We start from the raw sequence: 27,248 nt of genomic DNA on the forward strand, positions 1-27,248 counted from the left end.
TTAACAAAAAATATTATAGCAAATATAATAACAGAATACAATATAAACATGCATGTTTCAGGCATACAAGAATACTATTTTTGGCACTTACATATTATCCCAACCACATTTCTAATGTCGTGTAATTCAGAATGGTTTTCGCTCCTTTAAAACATTTTTTTCTCATTTACATTTAGTAAGACTGAAGTGAATAACTGTTCAGTTTTTCCATACCCTTACTTCAGGAAAATTAAACATTCTTTGAAGAAAAATAACAAAACTTGGAGTCACTATGTAACTTGCTGCTGGGAAGGAGGTATGGCTCATTTGCTGTGATGTACAAGTACTCCAGGCAGACAGATGACTTGCAGATTTATATGCTTGCATTTCTGGTAGGACTGATGAAAAACCACACATTGGACTTTAATTATTATTAATTTTTGGATGGTGAACATCCAACAAAAATACGAAGTAATTGTTGGCATTAAATTCAGAGTGGGTTTGGCCAAGGCTGCATCCCAAACAATGTATAGACTAAGGGAGGGACCACTTCTTTAAACGTTTGCTTTGTTTTAAGCAATTACTGCAAAACATTATCAAAATGCCTTGTTTAAAAGAAAGGTGCATGGGGCATTAGCGGTTTGTGAAACACATACAGGATTGCAGGTCCCCTGCTTTTCTTGTCATTTTAGTACACCAAGTGCTTGTAGACTCTGTGTTTTCAAAAACGCGATTGATGAAAAATGTTGTCCGCTTTCAGTTGGTTAAAAAACTCCTGCTTCATAGTCCTGTTCGGGTTTCACCACAACTGTTACAAAATCAATAAGCAGTTTACCCACTACTTTTAACTTAAGAACAAAGTCATTTTGTGAAAACGTAATGAATTAGACAATGTTGAAAATGTGGTTGCGATAATATGTAAGTACCCTATTTTCTTTTACAATATATATGAGGTACATAAGTCATGTAGTTTTATTTGTTTTGTTCTTCCTTAAGGAAAGTGTGAATGACCCTTAAGGCTGGAAAACTACAATTCCTTGGTACTAGGATATGTTGTGTATACATACATACACATATATATATATGTGTGTGTGTGTGTGTATGGTTCTACTTCAAAACATCGAAAACTCATAACATCTAATTTTAAAACATCGACAACTCATAACATTTAATTTCAAAATATCGAGACCATAACATTGAAAATTCAAAACATCTAAAACCCATGAGATTGAAAACTCAAAACACTGACACTTTGCATTACAACATCGAAAACTACAAAGCACATAAAATAACATCCCCTCCACTTATAACCACACCAAATAAACAAACACACACCCCCTGTAAATTAAATATACCAACTTTGAGATCACACTACAGTAGGAAAAGTTAATTTCCTAACCCCACTGTCTAGTGATCACCATAAAGAATGTACCTATAATGTCTAAATCACTTACCTGTATGGCCTAAAAACACACACAGAGTGGCAAAATAAATACTATATAAATACTATAAACTCCAACACTATATAAATAACTATATAAATAAAAATTACAACATCTTATAGTGACACCCTAGTGGCAGGAGTGTCTGACTGAAGACTGCTGGAACAGAGCTCAGTTTTGAGCTTTTTTACTGGTTAAATGGATAATTTGTTTAAATTAGTTTGCTTGTTTTCTATTACAACAAAATGTTTACCCGTGGTGTTGGTGCTGCGGTAGCATTGTCGCCTCACAGTAAGACGCTGTTCGGTTCGATTCTCAGGTAGAGCGTCTTCTGCGTGGAGGCATGCGTGAATGGGCGTACCTTTGTTGAAGGTTGTGCGTCAGGGTTGGTAACTCGGCACGTAAAAATCAACTACCAATTATTAGCGGACCGGAGTTCCGCTGTGGCAACCCCTAACCGGGAAAAGCCGAAAGACACAGCAACACAACAGTTTGCTTGTTTTCTATTGTTATATTAAAAAAAATCTACTTTATTCATCTGTTTTTACTGTATTTGTGTTTCTTCCTACTTTATTAACTTTATTTTGCTTTTGCTGCTTGTTCTTAAAAGTATTTAATTGCATTTATTCTGCTGTATTTATTGCGGCTTGTTAGTAGCCTGATTAAATTGTAACTGTTATTCTAAGCCTTTGGTTGAAGCACTTGGACTTCAGACCAGTTGTTTTACATTAAGAAGGTTTGTGGTCTGCACTGTTGTGGCAGGACAGGTAGCTTACATCCTTCTAAGTTGGGAGTTGCTGATTGAAGGCTTAGTGTCTGTTATTCTAAAAGTGTATTAGTTCTGGTTTAAGCACATGGGCTTCAGGCCAGTTATTTTACATTAAGAAGGTGTGGTCTGCACTCTTGTGAGAGGAGAGGGTAGATTCTGCCCTTCTGAGCTGGGAGTTTCTGGTTAAAGGCTTATTGTGCCTGCTTATTTTAACTGTTTCTTTCTGAAATTGGTACACCTTGTTTGCTGTAGCATAGAATAAATTCAGACCTGCTGAATCTAGCTTTGTTTGTATAACTTGAGCACTAATCCAGATCATCTTTTTTGGAGATGGTCCCCCTGCACCCTAGTGGCAGGAGTGTGCAGTTAGAACTTGTTTGATCGAAGACTGCTGGAGCGGGGCTCAGTTTTTAGCTTTTTATTGGTTAATTGGTTAATTTGTTTAAATCAGCTTGCTAATTTGCTACTGTTATATTAAAAAAAAATACACTTTATGCATCGCTGCTTAGCTAGGGTTAAATTATTCCCGGTGCTCTTCAAATTTTCCCTCAGAGCTAGCCAGTTTTTTAGTTTGAGTACTCAAATCTGTTCCTTTGAGCTCAGCACTTGTTCAGAACTTGTTGTATGCACTAAATAAGCTACAAATTACTACAGCACTCAACTTTCCTCACTTGTCTAGAGGAACACAGTTTTTAGTACTTAATAAATAAGCACCTATCCAGGCATGTCTAAGGGTCAGCTCCCGGTGTTTTCTCCTGTCTACCTGATGAATCTGGACATCTTGGGGCAATGAAGCAATTGCCTCATGTACACAGACAACCCTCTCCTCCTACCACCCAACACTACAAACTGTGAGAGATGCACTTATATAGCCAAACTGGAAGCAAAGCTCTCTTCACCCAAAACTGGACTACACAGTCAAGAGGAGAGGGTAAACACTTGCAGCACACCACACTCATCACATAGGCCCTCAAAACCTACAACACCAAAACACACACATAGAAACACAAAACACACACACCTACATTTGCGGAGGCTCTCAATAAAAATCTGCTCAAGCAACAGAGACCTCCAAAGCAGAAATGCAAGCAACCTCCATTCCCCAACACAACCCAAATAACACATAGCCCACAAACTCAGTGTGCCACTCAACCACAGCCCATAAGGCATAACAACGTACCCAACACTCTAGTCATAGGTGACTCTATAGTCAGGCACACTGATGTTCCACTCACCAGGCTAAACAAGGAGGAAGTTACTGTCAGCTGCCTGTCAGGTGCCAGGATCTGCCACATAACGCATGCACTCAGGTCACTCCACAACAAGTACAAATATGACTCTGTCATTGTTCATGTTGGTGTGAATGACCTGAGATGTACCTCCCTGGACTACATGAAAAGAGACATGGAACAGCTCTCCAATCTTGTAGCCCAGCCAGGTATGACCCTAGCCCTGAGTGGCATCCTGCCATCACCCAGAATGATGCCACAGTACAAGGACAAAATGAATGACTTCAACAATTGGCTAAGCTTCTGGTGTCATTCTAAGGGGAATCCAGTATCTGTCTGTCTGGGATGACATGATCGACAGACCACGATGATGGCCTGCACCTGTCGCCCTTGGGATTCCAGATACTGGCTAAGGCTCTTGCCACCCCTATAGTGCCCTTTTTAGGCAAGGTTCAAATGACAAATTCACCACTGTAACAGGTACAAGCAAGAAAAATCTGAGGGTAATGCTACTCAATGCTAGAAGTCTAAACCTCAAAATGCATTCACTCGAGGCACTCCTTAAAATGGAGAACATCGACATCTGTGCAGCAACAGAGACCTGGTTAAAGACTTCAGAGAGCACACCTGCATTACCAGGCTGTAATTCATACCATACCTTTCGGTCACCTAACCTGGACTGAAATACTAAAGGTGTAGGCGTGTCCATATTCATTAAGGATATCCACACCTCCAGGCTAGTTGCTCAGCATAATGCATCAGAGATTATCCAAGTGTAACTAACTCTGGGCAAGATCGCAATCCAAATTGTAACTTGCTACAGCTACCCAACCATGCCCCAGGATTCCCACTCCTCATTTCTTGATACACTGGAAAATATTAGGGTACAACCCAACACCCTAATAATGGATGATTTCAACTACCCCACCATTAACTGGGAAAACTACTCATATACCAACTCTTTTGCTCAACATTTTCTGGAATTCATCAATACCAATGCCTTGGATCAACTTATTCACACTCCCACCAGGGACAGCAATATCCTAGACCTGGTCATTACCAACATGGGTGACCGGTGTTCCACACCATAGGTCAATTCCTCGTTTGTCAGATCCGACCACAAGCTAATCACCCTAGACATCCACATCCTGCCCCCACCCCCATTAGGGAAACCACCGTAAATAATTTCTCCAAAGCCAACTTCACGCTTCTTAAGACAGAAGTGGCAAACTTCATGACACCCATGCAGATGGACGATAGAGGTACGACTGCTGAATCCTACACAAATGCACATTATAAGCACTTACACGAGTGCATGGATCATGCTATCCCTAACAGAACCAAGATGCTATCCTCCAACAAAAGGAAGCCAATCTGGTGGTCCCCTGCTATAAACAAACTCTACAACAGAAGAAAGAAACTGTTGCAAAAAAGAGTAAAATCGCATGACTGGAGGAATTCCCTGGTCAGCCTCAGTAAGAAGCTGAGATCCCTCATAAAATCCTTCAAAGCTAGTTACGAAAACAAAATCCCCACAGATTCTAAAGACAACCACAAAGCATTCTATAGCTATGTCAAAAATCTCAATGGCAACGCTCAGATCTGCTCTGAGTTACAGCACAATGGCACTAAATATACAGAACCAACTGATATTGCCAACATCCTGGCAGATAGGTCCAGTGCTAACTTTACCCCCCCTCTTACCTCCTAAAGGGCCCATCTCTGTACCGGAAGAATGTAAAGTTCCTGTAATCACAGCTGCACAGGTAAAAACCACATTCTCCAAAGCCAAGAACACAGCATCCATGGGACCTGACAACATCCCAGGCTGTGTTCTACATGAACTGCAGAATGAACTGGCACCGCACTTAAGCACTATGTTCAATCATAGCCTCACCTCAGGCTTTGTGCCCACTGAATGGCACAGAGTGACTGTTATCCCACTCCACAAAGGGGGAGCCACCACGGACCCTGGGAACTACTGCCCCATTAGCCTAACAAGCCTGGTCTGCAAGGCCATGGAATGTATCATCATGGAACTTATAAACAAAGACATTGGTAATCTCTAAACTCTGCATCCCACCCGGTTCGGGTTTGTAAAAGGCAGATCATGTCTCTTAAACTTGATAGACTTCTTTGAAGCAGTCACCAAAGCCATAGACATGGGTAAGGTGGTTCAAACAGCCAATCTAAATCTCACCAAGGCTTTTGCACCATCCCCCACTCTGGAATTATAGATAAACTCACTAAACTAGGCATAAATCCCTATGTCACAAGATGGGCTGCCAACTGGCTCACTGACAGAACCCACACTGTGAAAGTAGCAGACTCCAAATCCGACTTCAGACCAGTGACAAGTGGAGTGCCACAGGGTAAAATCCTGGGTCCTCTCCTGTTTGGTATCTACTTTTCTGAAGTATAGGCTAACACAGAAGGTCTTTGGCTAATGAAGTTCACAGATGACCGCAAACAAGGAGCCATAATCAAAATTCCTAACAATGTGGACATCCTACAAAACGGCCTCACTGAGACAGATGCCTGGTGTCAAAGCCATGACCTCAAGCTCAATGTCAAAAAGTGCATTGTCATCCCCTTTGGTAAAAACTCTGTACCCATGAGCTACCACATAGGTGGTAGTCTACTTAACACCGAATGTGTGATGAGACCTTGGGATGCAGGTGGACAGTAGTCTCTACTTTGATAATCATATCACCACAGTATTTAGGAAATCCTTCTATGCGGCACACCTCATCACAAAAGGTTTCTCATCCAGGAAAAAAGAGGTCATTGTTCCCCTCTACTCATTACTCATTAGACCCATTTTAGAGTACAACGCCCCTTTTGCTATGCACCTCACAAGACATCTACAACTGGAAAGGCTGCAGAAATACCTCACAAAGAAGATTACCGGTCTCAAACCGATGCCCTACGCAGACCATCTCAAAAAACTCCAGCTTTACTCCGTTGCATATCGCCTACTCAGAAGTGATCTGTGCCTAACATACAAAGCTATGTCAAACCCAGAGCTGTTGGACATGCTCCACTTAAAGAAATCCCAATCCCTCTGAGCTACATAGTCTAGGGACCTAAACCTTGTCACCACAATAAACAGAACATGCTGGAGGGATAGATTCCTGTCCCAGAGACTTCCCATACTCTGGAACAAACTACCTATGTCAAGCAAAGCTCCTCATTAGCACTCTTCAAGAAAAATCTTGATGATTGGATGGGAAATAGAAAATTCACCCTGCGGATCACCTCTGTGGCTCTGCTTGACAGGGGCATAGAAAATTATTTTCTTGGGTGCCGAAAGCCAGTTACCTTTTTGGCTAGGCTTATATAGGCCTTAGGGCCAGTAGCCTAGTACCTACCTATGAACCTATGATACTACAAGATTAACAGAATAAATTATAACATTTACATGTCTGATGATACACTATTCAATGTTATACATTTTCAGTGTTATGAAATTCGATATTATGAGTTTTAGAAGTTTTGAAATTTTGATGTTATGGTCTCACTGTTTTGAAATTAGATCTTATGAGTTTTCGATGTTTTGAAGTAGAACTGTGTGTGTGTGTGTGTGTGTGTGTGTGTATGTGTGTGCGTGTGTATGTGTATACACGCACACACACATACACACACACACACACACACACACACACACACACACACATATATATATATATATATATATATATATATATATATATATATAGATATATATATATATATATATATATATATATATATATATCCCCTCAATCAAACACCCTCCTTATCTTCTACCACCCTTCCTTCCCCAAACACCTCTCACCATTCCCTGCCTCTTACACTAAACTCATCCATATTCAAGCACCTGGCAATATACTCTCTAAATATTCAAAGCCTAACCAACAAAATCACCAATTTCCATGCCTGGATAATGCATAATAACCCTCACATCCTTTCCTTATTTGAAACCTGGCTTAAGCCACATATCACTAACAATGAAATTCTCCCAACAGGCTATAATATCTATCGCTCTGATAGATTCCCAAAAAAAGGGGGTGGTGAAGCCATCCTCCACTCAAATAGTCTCAATCTCTTACCTTTCCCCACACCCATCCCTGACTTTCACCCGGCTGAACTCATCCTTAATTGCCACCTTTACCCTCACAAAACATTAGTTGTTGCCGCCATCTATATCCCTTCTGGAAACAATTCATCCACTTTAGAGAATATCTTATCCTGGTTTTCCCACAATATTCCCTATGAAACCTTCATATTAGGTGATGTTAACCTAGATTGGTCTAAACTTAAAACTCTCCACAACTCAGCATCAACCTGCATGGTTTCTATCAACTTATATTTTCGCCCACCCGCTTCCATAAAAACTCATCTTCCGGCTCCATAATTGACTAGATAATCACCCAACTACCCTCACCACTACCACAACCCCACTGCCCTATCAGACCAACTTAGCGACCACCTCCCCGCCTCAGTCCTTAGATACACCACCCAACCCCCCAAATTCCACCTTTATAGAGATTGCTAAAAACTCTCCAATTTTAACGTAGTCCAATTCATCTCTGTTCTATCCACCATTGACTGGTCCATCCTTAAACAAATCCCTCTCAATGATGCAGTTACTAAGTTCAATAGCATCTTCCTGAATACCCTGAACTCCCTCGCTCCCTCTAGGAAGGTTAGAATAAAACACAATTAAGCTCCCTGGCTCTCAAAAGAAACTAAGTCCCTTATGCAAAAAAGAGATAGAGCTTGGAAAGCCTGGATTAAAACAAAGGAATTACTTGTGCTACATAATTATAGACACCTCAGAAATCTTACAAAAAACAAACCAGTAATGACAAAATGTCCTTTTATAACTATGCCCAATTCAATAACAAATCCAACCCTCACAAGTTCTGGTATACTATTAACAAAATTCTCTCTCCAGGCTGCCCCTCTACTCCCTGCCCTACCCAAATACATCTCCTCTGGAAACTGCCACTCTTCTCAATAAACACTTTATTGAAACCATTCACACCTTCCAGCTGTAACACAACTTCTCTGCCTGCCCCTCCCAATCCTTCTAACAAACAACTTTTCTCTTTACATCCGGTTCCTACTTCCTACATCAGATCTCTTCTTCACAAACTCAAACCCTGCTCTCCCTCCACTGACAATCTACCTTCTACCTTCCTCAAACTTGCTGCTGACTCTATTGCCTATCCAGTATCTATACTAATCAATAGATCTATTCAGGAATCCACCATTCCTACCCTATGGAAATCCTTTTTCACTATTCCCCTGCATAAAGGTGGAAACTCTACAGACCCATCTATTCCCCTGCATAAATGTGGAAACTCTACCAACCCATCTAACTACCAACCTATAGCTATTCTATCTCCCCTCTCTAAGATTCTCGAAAAATGTATCCACTTACAACTACTCAACTACCTCCTCCAGCATAACCTCCTTACTACCACTCTGCATGGTTTCCATCCCAACTACAGCACAATCACTGCCTTCTTATCCTTTACACATACCATTGCCAAGGCCCTAGACAATAACAAACTCATATCATGTCTCTTTCTTGACCTTTCCAAAGCTTTTGATACAGTCGTCCATCCTCTACTGCTATCTAAACTTGCAGACCTCAATCAATCTTCTTCCTCCCTTGCCTGGTTCTCCAGTTACTTATCCTGCAGGCAGCAATGTGTTAACTGGCTATCTTCCACGTCTCCATTCATACCTGTCCAAACCAGGGTACCACAAGGTTCCATCCTGGGTCCCCTCCTATTTAATGCCTTTACCAATGATCTCTATACTTCTTGTAAGCAATCTTCTCTCATCCAATATGCAGACGACTCGACTCTCATCTCCATCTCAGACAATATCTCCAATCTCCACACTCTTACTCAACAGGCCTTCTTGTCCACTGAACAGTGGTTGTCCAGGAATCTACTCATTCTCAATCCTAAAAAGACCAAACTCTTATTATTTCCCTCAATCTCTCTCTCACCTCAAATCCACCTTTACTATTACTTCCTCTAATAACACTGTTATCCAACCTGAAGCTCACACTAAACTCCTTGGGGTCATCATAGATGATGAACTCAAATTCAACTTGCACATCCTCCAAGCATAAAAAAGACTCACCAGAAACTTGTTTTACTGTATCACAACAAAACATTTCTAACTACAAATTCCAGACTCTCACTTGCACAAGCTCTTCTCTTCCCCTCCCTTCTATATGCTGCTTCAGTACTCACCAACATCCAAACTACTACTTTAAACAAACTCCAACAAACTTACCACAAGATAGCTAGATTTATCACAAACTCTCCATACAATACACATCACTGCCTTGCCCTAAATACTCTCCTCTGGTTAGAATACCCCCATCTTCTACTGCTGTCACAACTTCAAATGTTAGACTTCATTCTTTACAAACCGTCATCCTGCCCTGCTCTCTCTTCCTTCATCTCTATCTACACTCCTCCGTGGACTCTCTGTACCTCTAATCAGCAACATCTACAAATCTACCAACCCAAAAAAATAGCTGGCAAACTCCTATATAAACACGCCATCGCCCATGCCTGGAACAAACTCCCAAGAGACATTTGTTCCATCATTCACCCCCCCACTTTAAAGAAAAACTCAAACTTCATCTACTCATCTCCAAAATATGTCCTTGTCCAGCCCCAATTTAAGCTCCCACAACCCTACTATATACCTTTTCAGTCCCTCCACATACAGCTAAGTACTCCACTATTGTGGATACTTATTAAACTCTACAATCAATACTGTTGGACTTAACTCTTTTTGTAAATATGTAAATATATTTTTAGTCTGTAAAAATATTGATATGTATATATCATGTGTTTGCATTTCTGCTTTGTCTCTCTAACATTCTTGTAAAACTGTTTTTGATCATATTTTTGACTCAAATGTTTGATTCTCTGTAAACTGTTTGTGTTTTGTTTTTGGAGCTTTTCTCAGATCTCCACTGAAAATGGGCCACAAGCCCAGCTGGCCCAACCTGGTTAATAAATGTCTATATATATATATATATATATATATATATATATATATATATATATATATATATATATATATATATATATCTACACATATGGATGTATGTATAAAATAATCACACCAGTCACTCCACACAACATTGTAGCACCTTTAAAAAATTATTAATGACTGTCACTTACAATGTCGAAACTGCAACACACCTGCTCCCACAAATAAAAAAGGGGCACAGCACTCCAAAATTATCTTTTTATTCTGGAGGTAATCCATGCTGCACCCATCACACCTCTATTACTTATACAGAGAAATGATATGTCCACTCTGGCAGTCACCTACACACAAGTTGAGGAACAAAAAAACTATCTACGTTCACTTCAACAGCTACAGCTGTTTAAGTGAAACCATGGTGGTACCAATACTGAATATCATCATCAGTCGGCAATGCTGGGACTTCAGTTCCATATTGCTAGTCACCCCCCCATCAACTTGTACTCATGGACAATAGCCCCTTTCACCCTACTCTAGACATGCTTCTGCACTTATATATACCAACTCTGAGACAGCACAAACCCAAGGAAAGAGCAATTCCTGTCCCTGTTATTACAGTGATCATGCAGCAACACTTCTGATGACCAACGGATCTGCCAACCAAACAGGCTTTACAGAACAGCTGTAGATCAAACAATCAGTTTTATATCAAAATGAAGAAAGTAAGACGCTGATGGCTGTAATATCCAAAAAGGCCTTTACTAGTGCAAAAACACAAGCGCTTTCACAAACGAGCTTCTTCAGGTGTACTATAAGCACTAAAAATACACACCTTTTATACTAACAAATATATCACATGACCTTAATCATTAATTACATCATTTAAAAACACATAATGTATAAAAATTCCAGTGCATAATGTGAAAACACTGTATTAACACTTTTAATATACATATCAAAACTAAAAACAACATATTAGGACAGAAAACAAAAAATTATCTTTTCAATGGCCTCCTTCTTAACCTGGGTCTTAAGGGGATACACTCATTTAGACCATGTCCTTCTGTACTGCTGAGCTTAGTAATCCATATTGCTTCTAAATTTTCAGTCCTATTATAAATGTCACCTTGCCTCAAGCTCTCCTGAATTGAGCTAATAACTCTAAAACTGAAGATATGTGTCTGGTCAGTATTTATAACATGTTTGGCAAGTGCATTAGTGGTACTATTTTTCCTGATGTTATAAATGTGTTCCCTGATACGTTCCCTAAGGTGTCTATCCGTCTTGCCAACGTAAAACATAGAACATGTCTTACAGCTGGCAAGATAAACAACATGTCTAGTGTCACAGGTAGCTGAAACATGAAAAAAATATTCTTTCCCTTGATCAGGGTGAATGAAAGACTGACTGATGTCTATATATCCACACCAGTTACATGATCCACATTGAGTAGTACCAGAACACTCTCTACCTACTATATTCTCCTTAGGATAGCATAATCGCCTCTTAATGGATCTATCATTCCTAAAACTAATCCTAGGAACAGTATCAATAATATCAACTATACTGCTATCCGTCAACAAAACCTGCCAGTGTTTTTTAATAATTTCAGTATATCTGTTGACATCAGATGTGTATTTCAAACACATTCTAAGTGGATTACTTATAGGATCTCCTTTAGTTCTATCTGTGTCTTGTCTTCTCTGAGAGAAGTAAGGCCTTGCTTCTCTACCTCGCTTCTGAACAGCCACAGGTATATGTTGTGTTAAAATCTTGTCATCATAGCCTCGTTCTCTTAAAAAGCCAGTGACTTTACTTAATTCACAGTCAAAATCTACTTCTCTAACATTAAGTCTGGAGGCCCTCATAATTTGGTTGGTGACAACGTTCCTAAAAATATGGGGGGGTGTGCACTATTGCGATGTAAAAGATGATTGACATGGCAATCTTTCCTATGTAATTTCGTGTAGACTAACCCTGTCTCATCTCTAGCAACTACCACATCTAAAACGTCCAACTCCTCAAAGGACACCCTATGGGTAAAATGTAAAAATGTTGTGGATTCATTAATGGAAGATATAAAACTACAAAGACTGTCTTCATCACCATCCCATAAAATAAAGACATCGTCCACAAACCTACGGTAAAACCGAACATACTGTGAAAAAGGGCCATTAAAGACAAAGTCTTCCTCCCAAACTACCATGACTGCATTGGCGTAGCTATTGGCACAAGAAGTGCCCATAGCTACGCCATTGCACTGTCTAAAGAACTGATGTCCAAAAAGGAAAATATTATTCTCCAACACTAACTGTAGAAGAACAATCAATAACTCTACTAGTTCTACATTGTATGATCCATGTTTATTCAAAAACTGCCGTATTGAATCAACCCCAACTCCATTAGGTATCACAGTGAATAAAGAGACTACATCAAGAGTGACAAACATAAAATCACAATCTGCATTTTTAGATAAAAAATCATATAGATCCCTGAGAAACTGCTCAGTATCCTTAAGCACATGTAAAATAACATTCAAAAGTGGTCTCAGATGTTTTTCAATAAAAATGGAGATGGACTCAGTGCACCATCCCCTGCCTGAGACAATAGGTCTCATAGGTGGATCTAGATGTGATTTGTGCACCTTGGGTAAACCTTGTAAAATAGGTATCAGTGGTTTAGCAGTCAGAAAATACTCAAACAACTTCTTATCAATCATACAATGGTTGAAAAGAGACCTAATACATCCCACAACTTTCTCTATATGACCATTCACCTGTAAAAGAGTTAACTCTTCATAAAATAACCTATCTGTAAGGCTATCCAACATTTTCTTCTCATACCAGCATTTGTCTAACACAACAATTAATCCCCCCTTATCAGCTGGTCTGAAAACAATATGCTGATCACCCTCCATTTCCTTTAAAGATACCATTTCCTGTCTACTTAAATTAGAATATCCATTTCTTCTGGAATGGGTATCCATATTCATACATACATCATATATATCCCTAATGCATAATTTCTCAAAAGCATTAACAATGGGATTAACATTGGGAATGAAAGAACTAGGTCTAACAAACATATTTGTGTTGGCACAATGATCATTCCCCTTGTACATCAATTTAAATGTTAAATTCCTTGTAAAAGTTTTAATATCTAAAATTACACCAGCATAACATGAGCGACTCGTAGGTATAAAAGATAGTCCCTTCTCAAGGACTGCTAGTTGATGTAATGTTAAAGAAACATTGGACAAATTTAAAATGAATCCCTCTGTGCGTTAAATGCTTTTTTGATACTTAACTAATTCCTCGACGCACTGTCCCACTTCTGTTTCCCCCTTGTTTGGCTTCTGCCTCTCGACTGGTCTCTCCTCTGTATGTTCTCTTTCATGGGTAAAGGGAAAGTAATGTGCTGTTTCTGTAAAAAACTACTGGACTCCTTATCAAAGGTATCTAAGGAGTCTAAGCCATTGCTGTGTACTTGCGCTGTAACTGTGAAAGTCTTTCTTCTCGTCGCCACATCTCCCGATGATGAATTTACCGGTCCAGAAGTAACCAAAGCCCCGTTAGATTCTCCAGCTAACAACGGTGCATCTTCCACAACAGCAGCAGAGAAATCTGCTGCTTCTGCCATCGCTGAACTAAGGTTGCCTCGATTATCTCCTCCCGACGTCACAGGAACCTCCAACAACCCTGTAGCTGATGGTGCTACTCCCTCAGTCGTCCCTGTGCTCCGAAAAATGTCGTCCTGCCTGCATACTCTCATCTCTGGGCCAGGTGAAGATGTTCCCAGAGCGGAAATCAGCTCTATCCCTCAGAATTTTAGCAACCTTCGTTTCTGCAGCTTGCTATCATAGAGAAGAAATGGATATTCTAATTTAAGTAGACAGGAAATGGTAGCTTTAAAGGAAATGGAGGGTGATCAGCATATTGTTTTCAGACCAGCTGATAAGGGGGGATTAATTGTTGTGTTAGACAAATGCTGGTATGAGAAGAAAATGTTGGATAGCCTTACAGATAGGTTATTTTATGAAGAGTTAACTCTTTTACAGGTGAATGGTCATATAGAGAAAGTTGTGGGATGTATTAGGTCTCTTTTCAACCATTGTATGATTGATAAGAAGTTGTTTTACAAGGTTTACCCAAGGTGCACAAATCACATCTAGATCCACCTATGAGACCTATTGTCTCAGGCAGGGGATGGTGCACTGAGTCCATCTCCATTTTTATTGAAAAACATCTGAGACCACTTTTGAATGATATATTACATGTGCTTAAGGATACTGAGCAATTTATCAGGGATCTATATGATTTTTTATCTAAAAATGCAGATTGTGATTTTATGTTTGTCACTCTTGATGTAGTCTCTTTATTCACTGTGATACCTAATGGAGTTGGGGTTGATTCAGTGCGGCAGTTTTTGAATGAACATGGATCATACAATGTAGAACTAGTAGAGTTATTGATTGTCCTTTTACAGTTAGTGCTGGAGAATAATATTTTCCTTTTTGGACATCAGTTTTTCAGACAGTGCAATGGCGTAGCTATGGGCACTTCTTGTGCCAATAGCTACGCCAATGCAGTCATGGTAGTTTGGGAGGAAGACTTTGTCTTTAAAGGCCCTTTTTCACAGTATGTTCGGTTTTACCGTAGGTTTGTGGACGATGTCTTTATTTTATGGGATGGTGATGAAGACAGTCTTTGTAGTTTTATATCTTCCATTAATGAATCCACAACTTTTTTACATTTTACCCATAGGGTGTTCTTTGAGGAGTTGGACGTTTTAGATGTGGTAGTTGCTAGAGATGAGACAGGGTTAGTCTACATGAAATTACATAGGAAAGATTGCCATATCAATCATCTTTTACATCGCAATAGTGCACACCCCCCCATATTTTTAGGAACGTTGTCACCAACCAAATTATGAGGGCCTCCAGACTTAATGTTAGAGAAGTAGATTTTGACTGTGAATTAAGTAAAGTCACTGGCTTTTTAAGAGAACGAGGCTATGATGACAAGATTTTAACACAGCATATACCTGTGGCTGTTCAGAAGCGAGGTAGAGAAGCAAGGCCTTACTTCTCTCAGAGAAGACACGACACAGATAGAACTAAAGGAGATCCTATAAGTAATCCACTTAGAATGTGTTTGAAATACACATCTGATGTCAACAGATATACTGAAATTATTAAAAAACACTGGCAGGTTTTGTTGACGGATAGCAGTATAGTTGATATTATTGATACTGTTCCTAGGATTAGTTTTAGGAATGATAGATCCATTAAGAGGCGATTATGCTATCCTAAGGAGAATATAGTAGGTAGAGAGTGTTCTGGTACTACTCAATGTGGATCATGTAACTGGTGTGGATATATAGACATCAGTCAGTCTTTCATTCACCCTGATCAAGGGAAAGAATATTTTTTTCATGTTTCAGCTACCTGTGACACTAGACATGTTGTTTATCTTGCCAGCTGTAAGACATGTTCTATGTTTTACGTTGGCAAGACGGATAGACACCTTAGGGAACGTATCAGGGAACACATTTATCACATCAGGAAAAATAGTACCACTAATGCACTTGCCAAACATGTTATAAATACTGACCAGACACATATCTTCAGTTTTAGAGTTATTAGCTCAATTCAGGAGAGCTTGAGGCTGAAAATTTAGAAGCAATATGGATTACTAAGCTCAGCAGGACATGGTCTAAATGAGTGTATCCCCTTAAGACCCAGGTTAAGAAGGAGGCCATTGAAAAGATAATTTTTTGTTTTCTGTCCTAATATGTTGTTTTTAGTTTTGATATGTATATTAAAAGTGTTAATGCAGTGTTTTCACATTATGCACTGGAATTTTTATACATTATGTGTTTTTTATACATTATGTGTTTTTAAATTATGTAATTAATGATTAAGGTCATGTGATATATTTGTTAGTATAAAAGGTGTGTATTTTTAGTGCTTGTAGTACACCTGAAGAAGCTCGTTTGTGAAAGCGCTTGTGTTTTTGCACTAGTAAAGGCCTTTTTGGATATTACAGCCATCAGCGTCTTACTTTCTTCATTTTGATATAAGGACTTTATTTCTGAGACGTTTGGTGTGTATTTGCCAGCTATTTTTTGCTGTTTCTAAATCAGTTTTATATATTTATATACATATAGATAAATAGACACAAACACACACACACACACACACACACACACACACACACACACACACACACACACACACAGACACGCGCACACACACACACACACGCACACACACACACACACACACACACACACACACACACACACACACACACACACACACACACTCATGGAGATGGAGCTTACGCATTCAGAAGTGCTCAGTGATGGAGAACAAACAAGTACAAAAAGCTACACCAGCACAACTCTGTTGAGAAAAAATGATAATTCACTGTAATACCAGCAGTGCGGTACTGATAAACACTTCATCAGCATCAGATACTTACCAACGGTTTACCTCTGCAAACCAAGCAGATGCTTTGTGTTATGTGTTTGGATGAATTAGCTTGGAATTTTTATCTATCTACCTATCTATCTAAATTTGTCTGTCATGGTAGGCAATTATCTCAGTGGAGCATTTTCAGAGCCAGCCCATGATGCAGTGATAGGTACCGAAGAAGAATAATAAAAAAAATATGAAAAATACATGCAAACCATTTCAATGTGTATGGATCTGTAATACTTCAGTATATCAACTGTAATGCATACTAATATATATATATATAGGCATTTTGTTGTTGCTTCTTTCGGCTTTTCCCAGTTAGGGGTCGCCACAGCGGAACTCTGGTCTGCTAATGATTGGTGGTTGATTTTTACGTGCTGAGTTGCCAGCCCTAACGCACAACCTTCAACGAAGGTATGCCCATTCATGCATGTCTCCACAGAAGATGCTCTAGCTGAGAATCAAACGGGACAACGTCTTGCTGTGAGGCGACAAAGCTACCGCAGCACCACCACCGCGGATTATATATAGGCATATGGTACTGAATAAGTCAAAGCATCATTTTGTACCTTATAACAATAAACGATAAATTTGATATTTGCAGTCTATACAGAAGAGGTGGGAAAGGTCAGAGGTGATAAGAAGTGTATTTATAAGAGGATAATTAGGGTTAGAAGGTGGGTTGGAGATTTGTGGGAAAAGATGAAGGGTCATGGCCAGTCTTGACCGTAGATGGACTAAGCAGCCCCATTTGGCTAAAGGCACTTTTCTTAATTGTAATGTAGTTATTTATTTTTTTTTGGAAATAAACTAGGGCTGATTCTGTAATGCTCCTGTTTAAAGCAGCTCTGGTACCCTATGGGGAGGTGCTACATACCCACTTAATTTGCAGGCTTTCTGGCCTGTCCCACCTGTGTGTGACATTGAGTCTTTGATGGTCTCTTCAATGTCTAGACCATTGCTGTGAAAGAGTTGAAAGCCTGCAAATTTTGAACAGTAAAGTAGAAGTGATGGCGGCACCAGAAACAGGTAGAATTCATAGCTTGTGACACAATAATGGTCAGTAAGAGAATGCTATTGTTGGGCCTCAGCTCTTACAGGGTGGTCTGGATTGTAACAGGTAAGTTTTTTTTTTATCCTGGCAGGCAACCAGATACTACGGGAAGTGGATAGCTGTGTAGAACATATGTTATTCAATCAGGCAATCACATCTTATAGCCAGTGGACCTCTGTGTAGGAGTTAAATGCATTTGTGTGAAGCAAGTTGGAATGTATTACAGTGGCTAGCTACCCAGTGTTTGTGTGTGTTAAACCATTACTATGGCCATTAAAATATTACAAGCAGATGTCTGAAGAGTATACAGTCAAACAATAGCTGTAATTGCGTACTATTGGCTTGGGGACTGTCTATGAGTAAAATGACTGAACCTCCTGCTGTTTGCTCAAGGCTAACTGTCATTATTCTGGCTTTGCAGGTCTAGTGTGTATGATAAAAATTAGAATACTTTACTGTGGCAACAGTTTAAGCAAATCTGAATTATATTACTGTGATTGTGATACAACCAGACATCTGAGAGATGCAGATATCCAAAATGTGACTAAAATGACTGGATATGGGGTTATCTGTGGATGAAAGTGACAAACTCTGTTGTTGTTTGTTCTTGTCAGTCATTTGTCTGGCTTTTCAGGAATAGTGTGCATTTATGAGAAGTGAGCTGTAATACATTACTGTGGATAGATACTGCCTTGCTTAAGATATATACAGTCAACAAACTGGATACAAGTAGGGATCAACAGAAACAGGAGAAAATATGCTAATTTAAGTAAACAGCAGCAGGGTCAGTTAGTTTCATCAAAAGACAGCTTCTGGACCCAGAAAGTGTAGCCATTTTAAGCTTAGCCAATTATCCCTTGTGAGACTCAAACCCTGCACCTTGTGTTTGTAAGGCAAATACCTTAACCATTAGGCCACCTTCCCAACCCTTCCTTACTGTTTATTGCCAAGTTTGCAACAAAACAGTTTAAAGCATTTTGTAGTTTTCCTTTGCTGCAAAAGTACCCCCTTACAGAATGTACTTAACCAATGGCATCTGTGAGTCAGCAGCGGTTATATCTTCTGTGAAGAAATCATTGAGTGAGCATGGTCATTTCATTTTGAGAGATATTAAAGCCATAGTATGGTCTTTCAGCTTAGTCATATTGTGCCTTAGTAATGTGGCTGTTAAAGTAAGGATATATCTATTGCTCCCCTATACATCACATATTTAGAAGAAGAATGACTGTTTTATTTAAGAGGTAAATATGAAACAATGTAACACTGTATTACTCTTTACATGGCATGTATGTTACAACCACCTTCACATTTTTTTATTTTATTAAGACAGTAAAAGTAAGCATTGTAAATCCTCCATTTTTTAATTCTGTTTTATTATTTGCTGTTGTTAAATTCTATAGAACACATATTATTACCCATTCTGCAACAGACATTACCCAGAAGGTGTGACCCATCCTTTCATGGGTCAGTGATTATAGAGTTCTTTCTCAGTTTATTTAATTTTCCATAAAAAGAACACTTTGTTGCTTTCACACTGTTTTGTTGATACCTACATCTGTTAAATAACAAAGTTCATTGTAGCAGGTCAGAGGATCAACAGTACTTTCACTGTATGTGATTAACTTTCATTTTAAACATAAAAACATGCAGAATTTGTAATTTGTATTTTAGAGAAAGCTATATGTGTCTGTGTGTGTGTGTGTGTGTGTGTGTGTGTGTGTGTGTGTGTGTGTGTGTGTGTGTGTGTGTGTGTGTGTGTGCGTATGTATGTATATATATATATATATATATATATATATATATATCTGTAGATACAAACAAAAATAAACGTGTAGAAGTGACTTAGTAGAGTACATATCATTGTTTGCTTTTAAAATATCCATAATTTATGAAATGGCTAAAATCCTACTATTATTCCAGAAGTTACTCTTCACTGTACAGAAATACACATTTGCTATTTGTTTTCTACTGAATTAGCTCATCTCATCATCACTGATGTCTAAAAGAGCCTCTGTTTGTTGTTGGTGCTTTCTTATCCATAGAGATATCAATGCTGCTGCTGGTATAAACGTTATTGTTATTACACTGAATGCTAGGGAGATGTAAACAAGATTTGTTAATCTTGGAATGACTTCATTCAGATTTATAGGGGGGGGGGTGCAGTTGTTGGTGGAAGCCAGCAGTTCTCATTGGGTTCATGCTTGGGGCAGTGTATGTAACATTCAGACGACAGGTGACCCAGGTCACCTTTACCGATTAAAAACTGAGGAGTAGCACAAAGGGGTCCTGTAACATTTCCATGAAATGACTGAATCCATCTGTAGAAATTCGATGCTGAACAAGTACAATCCCACTGGTTTCCTTCCAGTTCTAGAAGATGAAGTTGTTGTAGTGGTTGTAACACGTTAGTATTGATAGTTACTAATTTGTTGTATGTCAGTTTCAGGTTCCTGAGGTTTACCAGTGGCTGGAATGTCAAATGTTCAATGTTAGTAATGAGATTAGAACTCAAGTTCAAGTGTGTAAGATTCGCTGCGCCACTAAATGCATTTTTCTCTAGTGTTTTAATGTTATTATTGGAAAAATCTAAAGTTACAAGTTCATTGGTATCTTCAAATATATTTGGTGGTATGTTTGAAAAATTGTTGAAAGATACTAGCAAGATTTCCATAACTGGAACAGACTTGAAAACACCTTGAGCTAAACTGACCAAACCTGTATTTTGAAGGTCCAGGTATTGCAAACCAGACAAACATAAAAGTGCATCTCTGCTTAGAGACTTCAAGTCTGTATTGTGAGACAAATCGAGGTGTTTCAGTTTGTTAACTCCCAGAAAGGCAGATGATTGTATTTCAGTGATTTTGTTGTTGTCCAGTAACAGTAATGTCAGTTTTCGTGTGAATTCAGTTATGTTGAACATTCCAGTTTTCAGTACGCTAATGCTGTTGTGACTGAGTTCTAGTTCATAAACATTGTATGGCATACTGGGAAGCTCTGTTAGACCTTTATTACTACAAATTACATACATGCCTTCAGGCAAAGGTCCTATGCAAATACAGTATGTTTCATTGTAGGTGCTCAGTACAGTTGTAGTCACAGAAAGAAGCAGCACATATTGAAAAAATGGAAACTGAATCTCCTAAAACAGATTAAAACAATTATTATTTCATTTGTTTTTGTTCCTTGGTGTACTTCATTGAAAAATTAAGTTACAATTATTAATAATAAAAGCAAAATCTAAGTAGACATGTAACCAGTTGATAAATAATATACTGCTATGTAGTAAACAGCTATACACTGACAGTGTCAGTTAAGAGGCTAGAGTTGTATGAAACGATTTCTTTGTGCATCACTGATGCTATCTCGTGCCCACATGTGCATGACTAAAGTCTAGTTATAGAGGTATATACTGTCAACGCTCCTCTGTGCTTTCAACCTGTTGTGAGTGGTTGTAAAACAATAAACTAACGTACTTGTCTGACACCACATTAGTTACCCAGTTACTCCATTGCTAATGAGTAACCTCTAGCAGAATTATATAAAATCTCGGTAGGAATGTGCCTTGAAAATGTAAGTCAGTAAGTTTCATATCCTTCCTCTCAGCTCCTCAGTCAGCAAGAAGCCAGCACAATATATAAGCCATATCTTTTCTGCTGAATGACACATATGTCAACATATTTAACAAAAAAAAAACAAACTTTGCTCTCCCTTTAGTGTCCCACCGGTGACTAACATTTCAGGGACCGTTATGTTTGTGACGTCTGATGTATGCTTATTCTGAGGATGTCAGCCCCAAGTTCTGCTAAGGAGAAGTTGGCTACATCAGCTGACACATGAGCTCTGCTTCCAGAATGACATGTGACCAGCTGCACTCATACCTGTTCAAAGGTACCATGTTAGTCATTATAAATTATATGTTTATGAATATTTGCTGTGAATTTTGAACAGATCTCAGGTGAGGCATGTATAGAGGTTTGCATGTTTTTACCTGCTTGACATCCATGCCAGTTAAAAGAACTCAAGTTCCCCTTCACTCTCCCAAGCTACTTCTAACGTCCTCTTTTGTTGAGTTGCCCTAGCTCACTGGAAGATACAGTGACTTGAATTACTGTCCGAGCAGGTTGTGACATGTAAAAGCTAGGGATATGAGAAGGAGTGAGTAAGGAAGCAGTACGTGATTATATGGATTGAGGTAGGTGCAGGCCATTGTTAGATGAAGCATACGAGCTCCAGATGTGACCTCTAGTGGCTCTATCAGCAAGCCGTGTCAGTATAAGCAGGAGTCATCTTTTTAAGTGCTTCTAGGTAACCACTATATGTGGTAAATCTCTTAGTTTTATTGGTTTTAACCAGGTAAACCCATGCAAATACCTCTCTTCAGTGAAAGTCTGGGAGTATTGGTCACCTAACTTGCTCGGAATTGTGTAGCAGAAAAAATGTAGACTGAGAGAGTCAAATCCAGGAACACAGCATGAAGCCTGATCATCTCTAGATACTTAAACCGCATCTCACAGCACCACTTTACAAAAGGATCTTCCATTGGAGACAAGGGTATCACCTACTTGGTAGCCAACAGGATCACTTACAGCACCTTCTCATCATATATGCATCTTAAAGTTAGGGCTGTCTCATGTCTAAACTGCAATTGACTGCATTTTATTTTATTTATTTGCAATTTGTTAACTGGGCACTGACCTTTTTCAGCTATGACCTGAGCTCAGACTGAGAACAAGTAATGTGCAGAGAAAATTGCAGTAAACTTACACATTTACACAGCTGGAACAGTAAGGCAAATGCTCAGAAATAAAGTTTAATATAGCAGTGGATATCATGCATGGGTCTATATTAGATAAACAAAAGTTTATCTTATCAAACGCTAATATGATCGAAAATCATGGAACTCAAAACTGCAGCCCCCCACACATCCCGCTAAATATATATTCCAACTCCCAGATCGCACTACAGTAAGGAAAAGGCAAATATTCCCATCTTCACTGTACCGCAATCTCATAATTCCAGTTTCGGGTTCCGGGATTTTCGCTCGTGTCAGCGTTCGGTAAGATAAACTTTTATTTATCTAATATAGACCCTCATGCATTACAGAGAATAATATGACTCTTATTAAAGGCATTAGTAAGAAATTAGTGCAGAGAAATGGAAAATAAAACAGCAGCTATGAAGGCATTAACATGGAGTTAACCTAGTGAATAACTACACTGTTTACAACTCATTACTTGCAGAATTTATTAGCAATATATACGATGTAATGAAAGTCATTTAGAAAGGTTTAAGTACAATGCAGAGTATCTAGTTGTTAAGTAGTGACAACTTAGAACAGGAGGATTATTTATCCAGCGTCACAAAGGCAGGTGCACATGGTTTACTGATGAAGATAATATTCCATGGATCGTGTACTATTTGGAATGTGATTCTATGTTACAGGAGATATTTTAGATAATGCTGTTTCTCTTACTTTTATTTTAAAGTGAGGTCTGTGTATAGTAATGTTCTCTTCACTGGTTTCTCTGAGGGAGTATTCAGGGTCTTTAATGGCTAGTTCAGATCTGGGGGGGGGGGGGGGGCAAGTCCATAGTGCATCATTTTATAAAATTGTAGTACCTAACATTTGTGCTGACCTGGCTGTTACTGGCAGCCATTTGAATATCTGCTTATAAGGTTGCAATGATGTGTGTTATTTCCAGCAAGTAGAATAAAGTGTCAGCTTTTGTTCTTTGCTTTGTGTAATTTCTGTGTATTAACAGCTGAGTGTAGTGACCAGTACTGGGAGTCCATACTCTCCTTTTGGAATGAGAACATTTTTTGCTGTAACTTGCTGGGCTGTGAGTGGGCATAAAGACGGGATACAGGACAGTACAGCTTTAGTTGTGTTAACGTTTTGGCAGCGATTGTTTCCGAGTTGGGGGATAAAGGGCAGAGTTTGATTGAGCATGGTCCCATGTATCTTTTTGTGGTAACATTTGTTATAATACTATTACAGTCATGTTTTACTGTAACTGTGGAATTCATTGCAAGTTTTTGCTGGATTTGTTGGGATTAGTTATTTGTTTGCCCAGTTCACTTAGCAGTTTCTTTTGTAGCTCAGGAAAATAAAATGTCATCTGCACACATAATTTAATTCACCTGGGGGAGGTTTAGAGTGATGTCATTTATAAAAAAAAGTAGAAGAGCACATGACCCGACACAGACGCCTGTGGCGCTCTACAATATTAAGAAGCCCACTGTTAGAGTACATGTGATTAGAATATACTTGAAAATATCTATTTTTGAGGTAGCTGAATTTTGTCCAACATTTAATTTTTTATGCTTTATGAAGTTTACAAGTGGCTACATGTATGTTTCCCCTTTCCTTCCATATCAGATACCTGTGTTACCATGTATGCTAATCCCAAGATCTCTGGTTTAAATATTTCATCAGCTGTACTCAGTGTAATTTTAAGTTGTTTTCTCTTGAGCTCATGTGGAAAACAACTTTTGCCTAGTGAGTCCTACTTATTTAACAAAATCAAATAAGCAAATAAAGAGTATTTGAATAAAATGTGACATTGTTAATTCATGCTCTTTCTGTATATTTATCCATATTTAGAGACTACTACTGAATATTGAAAGTTTATTCTTATTAACTCCATATTCCCCTCCTGTTTCTTACCAATTTCTCATTTGCTTTTACTGAACCAACTTTATTTCTCATGTATCAGATCTCCATCTCTTTACACCAAAAACAGGAAACTACCGTGTAATAAATGTTTAATTATTTAATGCAGACAGGCATCCAGCTGTACGTGTGTCCTGCTTGCTGTTACTCTTTCCTTCTCGTGTACTTCACGTTGCAGCTGTTCTGTACCATGCAGTCCCATGATTCCCTGTCTGCAGTAAAAATATGGCCTGTCCTCTTCTACTCTGTTTGGCATACCTTTAGCTCTTCAAGAGCAGCCCTGGTTTTATTAGCTAGCAAGATTTTAAGTTACCATGTTATTCATTACCTTCCTTACAACATTCACTCTTGCACTTGGTCTCCTGACATGAAATAAGCTATAAACCAGTTTAGTCTTCCTGTCCTAACTTACAGTTTTGGAATGATTGACTGGCCCCAAAACATGTTGGATAGATTAGACAGGAAAATAAGAAGGACGCTTCATGCTCATCAAATGATTTATAAAAATCAGTGCATACCATGATTATATATTCTCCATTCCGAAGGAGGGATGGGCCTCCTTGAAATTGATTACATGTATACAGCTGCAATTGTGGGACTGCATACATACCTGCTGACCTCACAAGACTCAAACATAGTGAAAGTTTTGAAACTTGAGGAGAATAAATCTAAGATGACTTCCCTTCTTGGTCTAGCAGAAGGATATCAGCATCAAGCGGGAATATAAATCTAACCAGAAGAAGATAAAAATCAGGCAGCAAATAAATGTGCCAAAGAACAAAGGAAAGAATATAAGATGAAGGATCAGATGAGAAGGCAAGAAATGTGGAAAATGCATAACTATAGTTGCAAGTACAGACAACTCTTGGAACAACCTCATGTTTATCAGGATCGAATGCAGGAATGGTTAAGGAGAGGTGAATTTGAACCAAAAGATGAAAGGTTAATATTGGTGGCCCAAGATAGTGGACTATGTACATGTTGGTTTACAAAGTCCATTGAACATGTGGGAGAAACAGACAAATGTAGGTTTTGTAAAACAGAATTGGAAACAGTTGCACACCTTGTTGCCGGTTGTGATATACTAATAGCAGAAGGACTGTATACTGAAAGGTGTAATAATGTGGATTGTGGAAATGTTATAATACTGAAGTAGCTGAAAAACACTGCAAACATAAACCACAAAGCATCACAGAAAATGATGAAGTTTATATCACATGGGATCACCTATTACCAACAGTTCAAAACATAGATGTGAGAAAACCAGATATAGTGGTCCATGAAAAGAAGACAGAAGCACCATTGATCATTGAAATTACCACACCCAGTGACCACAGTGTCTTGTGCACAGAGAGACACAAAGTCATAAAATATTAGGATTTGCAGGCAGAAACAAGAGTAATGTGGAAGAAAGATACCTAGACAGTTCCAATAGTAGTACGAGCAACAGGCCTTATAAAAAAAGAATCTCTAGTTGTATTTAGATATGTTGCAGATACATGTAACTCCATATGAATTGCAGAAATAGTCATTACTGGGCACATTATGGGTGCTACGAAGAGAACTTCTACCTGACATGAAAGATTGGAACAATACTAATTTCATGAACTTTAGTCATACTTTAACTTAGGAATGGGGTCCATTCCCGTCATGGTATTAGAAACCCAAAAGATTTGGAAAATTAAAAAAAGTGAGAATTTTGAAAAAGGTAACACATTGTAGCACATAAAAAGCACAGCAGATTGTTTCATTTGCCTATTCATAACAACCTTATGGTGTTCCAAATGTTTACTAGGTAACTACTCCTCTCCTTTCTCCTTCATTTACCTATTAATCCTCTCCAATGTCTCAGTAACTTGTCTTTTGTGCTGGATGATCAGAAAGCCATAGGTTCTATTACCACACCAGGTAGTTGGATTTATTTCCAGTACTGACACTGCAGTGCAACATGAGGTGGAGCTGCACTCTTTGAGTGTGTCAGTATTTGGATGAGATGCTAAACAAAGGCCCCATCTGCCTGAGATGGTGTTAGCTCAGGCGGATGTAAAAGATCTTGGGGCAAAAATTGAAAAAGAAAAGCAATGGGGTCACATTCCTTGTCAGGTAACCACAATTTGAGTAATGGAAAATTTAACACTAACACAGTTGTCTAATGAACCAGCAGGTATGTTTTCTGTGAGTCAACATTTTAGACCAAGAGATGTGCCAGTTTAAATGAGTGGATTACAGCTAACAGTGGTTTTGATCATGGATTTTCTAATCAAAGGGAAGATGATTTATGCTCTAAACTGAGTGAGCTGGACTACAAGCTTCTCAAGTTGAAAAAAATTGCAATTAGAAAACAGTTACTTTTTGGAGGCCATTCGGGTAAAATGTGTCCTGAAGAGGCTCAGGCAGTGGTAGTTTCCTACAGGAGCTGAAAAGGATTCACCACTCCATAGAGAGATCATGGCACTTTTTGATAGGCAAGGCTGCAAGTTTATGGAGGTGGTGGTTAAGCATAAGTTAAAACTAATTGACAAGATCACTGCAGAACTAAATGTGCTTAACAAGGGCATTATTAAAGATGTTGATGTCAGATACCTTGATCATAAGGGTGAACATGGATGG

General features: G+C 38.8%; 2 protein-coding genes across 2 annotated transcripts in view; both read right to left on the minus strand.

Annotated features, from left to right (window-relative positions):
• LOC122816370 (reticulon-4 receptor-like) overlaps nucleotides 1-27,248 on the minus strand; it is a 132,469-nt gene that overhangs the window by 47,988 nt on the left and 57,233 nt on the right. The window lies entirely within an intron of this gene.
• On the minus strand, nucleotides 19,778-21,098 carry LOC122816371 (reticulon-4 receptor-like). The gene has a single exon (XM_044089115.1). The coding sequence runs from the start codon at nucleotides 20,991-20,993 to the stop codon at nucleotides 20,109-20,111; it is 885 nt and encodes a 294-aa protein (XP_043945050.1). The 5' UTR covers nucleotides 20,994-21,098; the 3' UTR covers nucleotides 19,778-20,108.

Source organism: Protopterus annectens, chromosome 12.part0, assembly GCF_019279795.1.
Source record: "Protopterus annectens isolate FY-2018-M chromosome 12.part0, PAN1.0, whole genome shotgun sequence".
Classification (NCBI taxonomy): Eukaryota; Metazoa; Chordata; order Ceratodontiformes; family Protopteridae; genus Protopterus; species Protopterus annectens.

Bases quoted from the DNA above. Each gene is read 5' to 3' on its own strand.
- LOC122816371 (XM_044089115.1), bottom strand. From the start codon at position 20,993: ATGTATGTAATTTGTAGTAATAAAGGTCTAACAGAGCTTCCCAGTATG.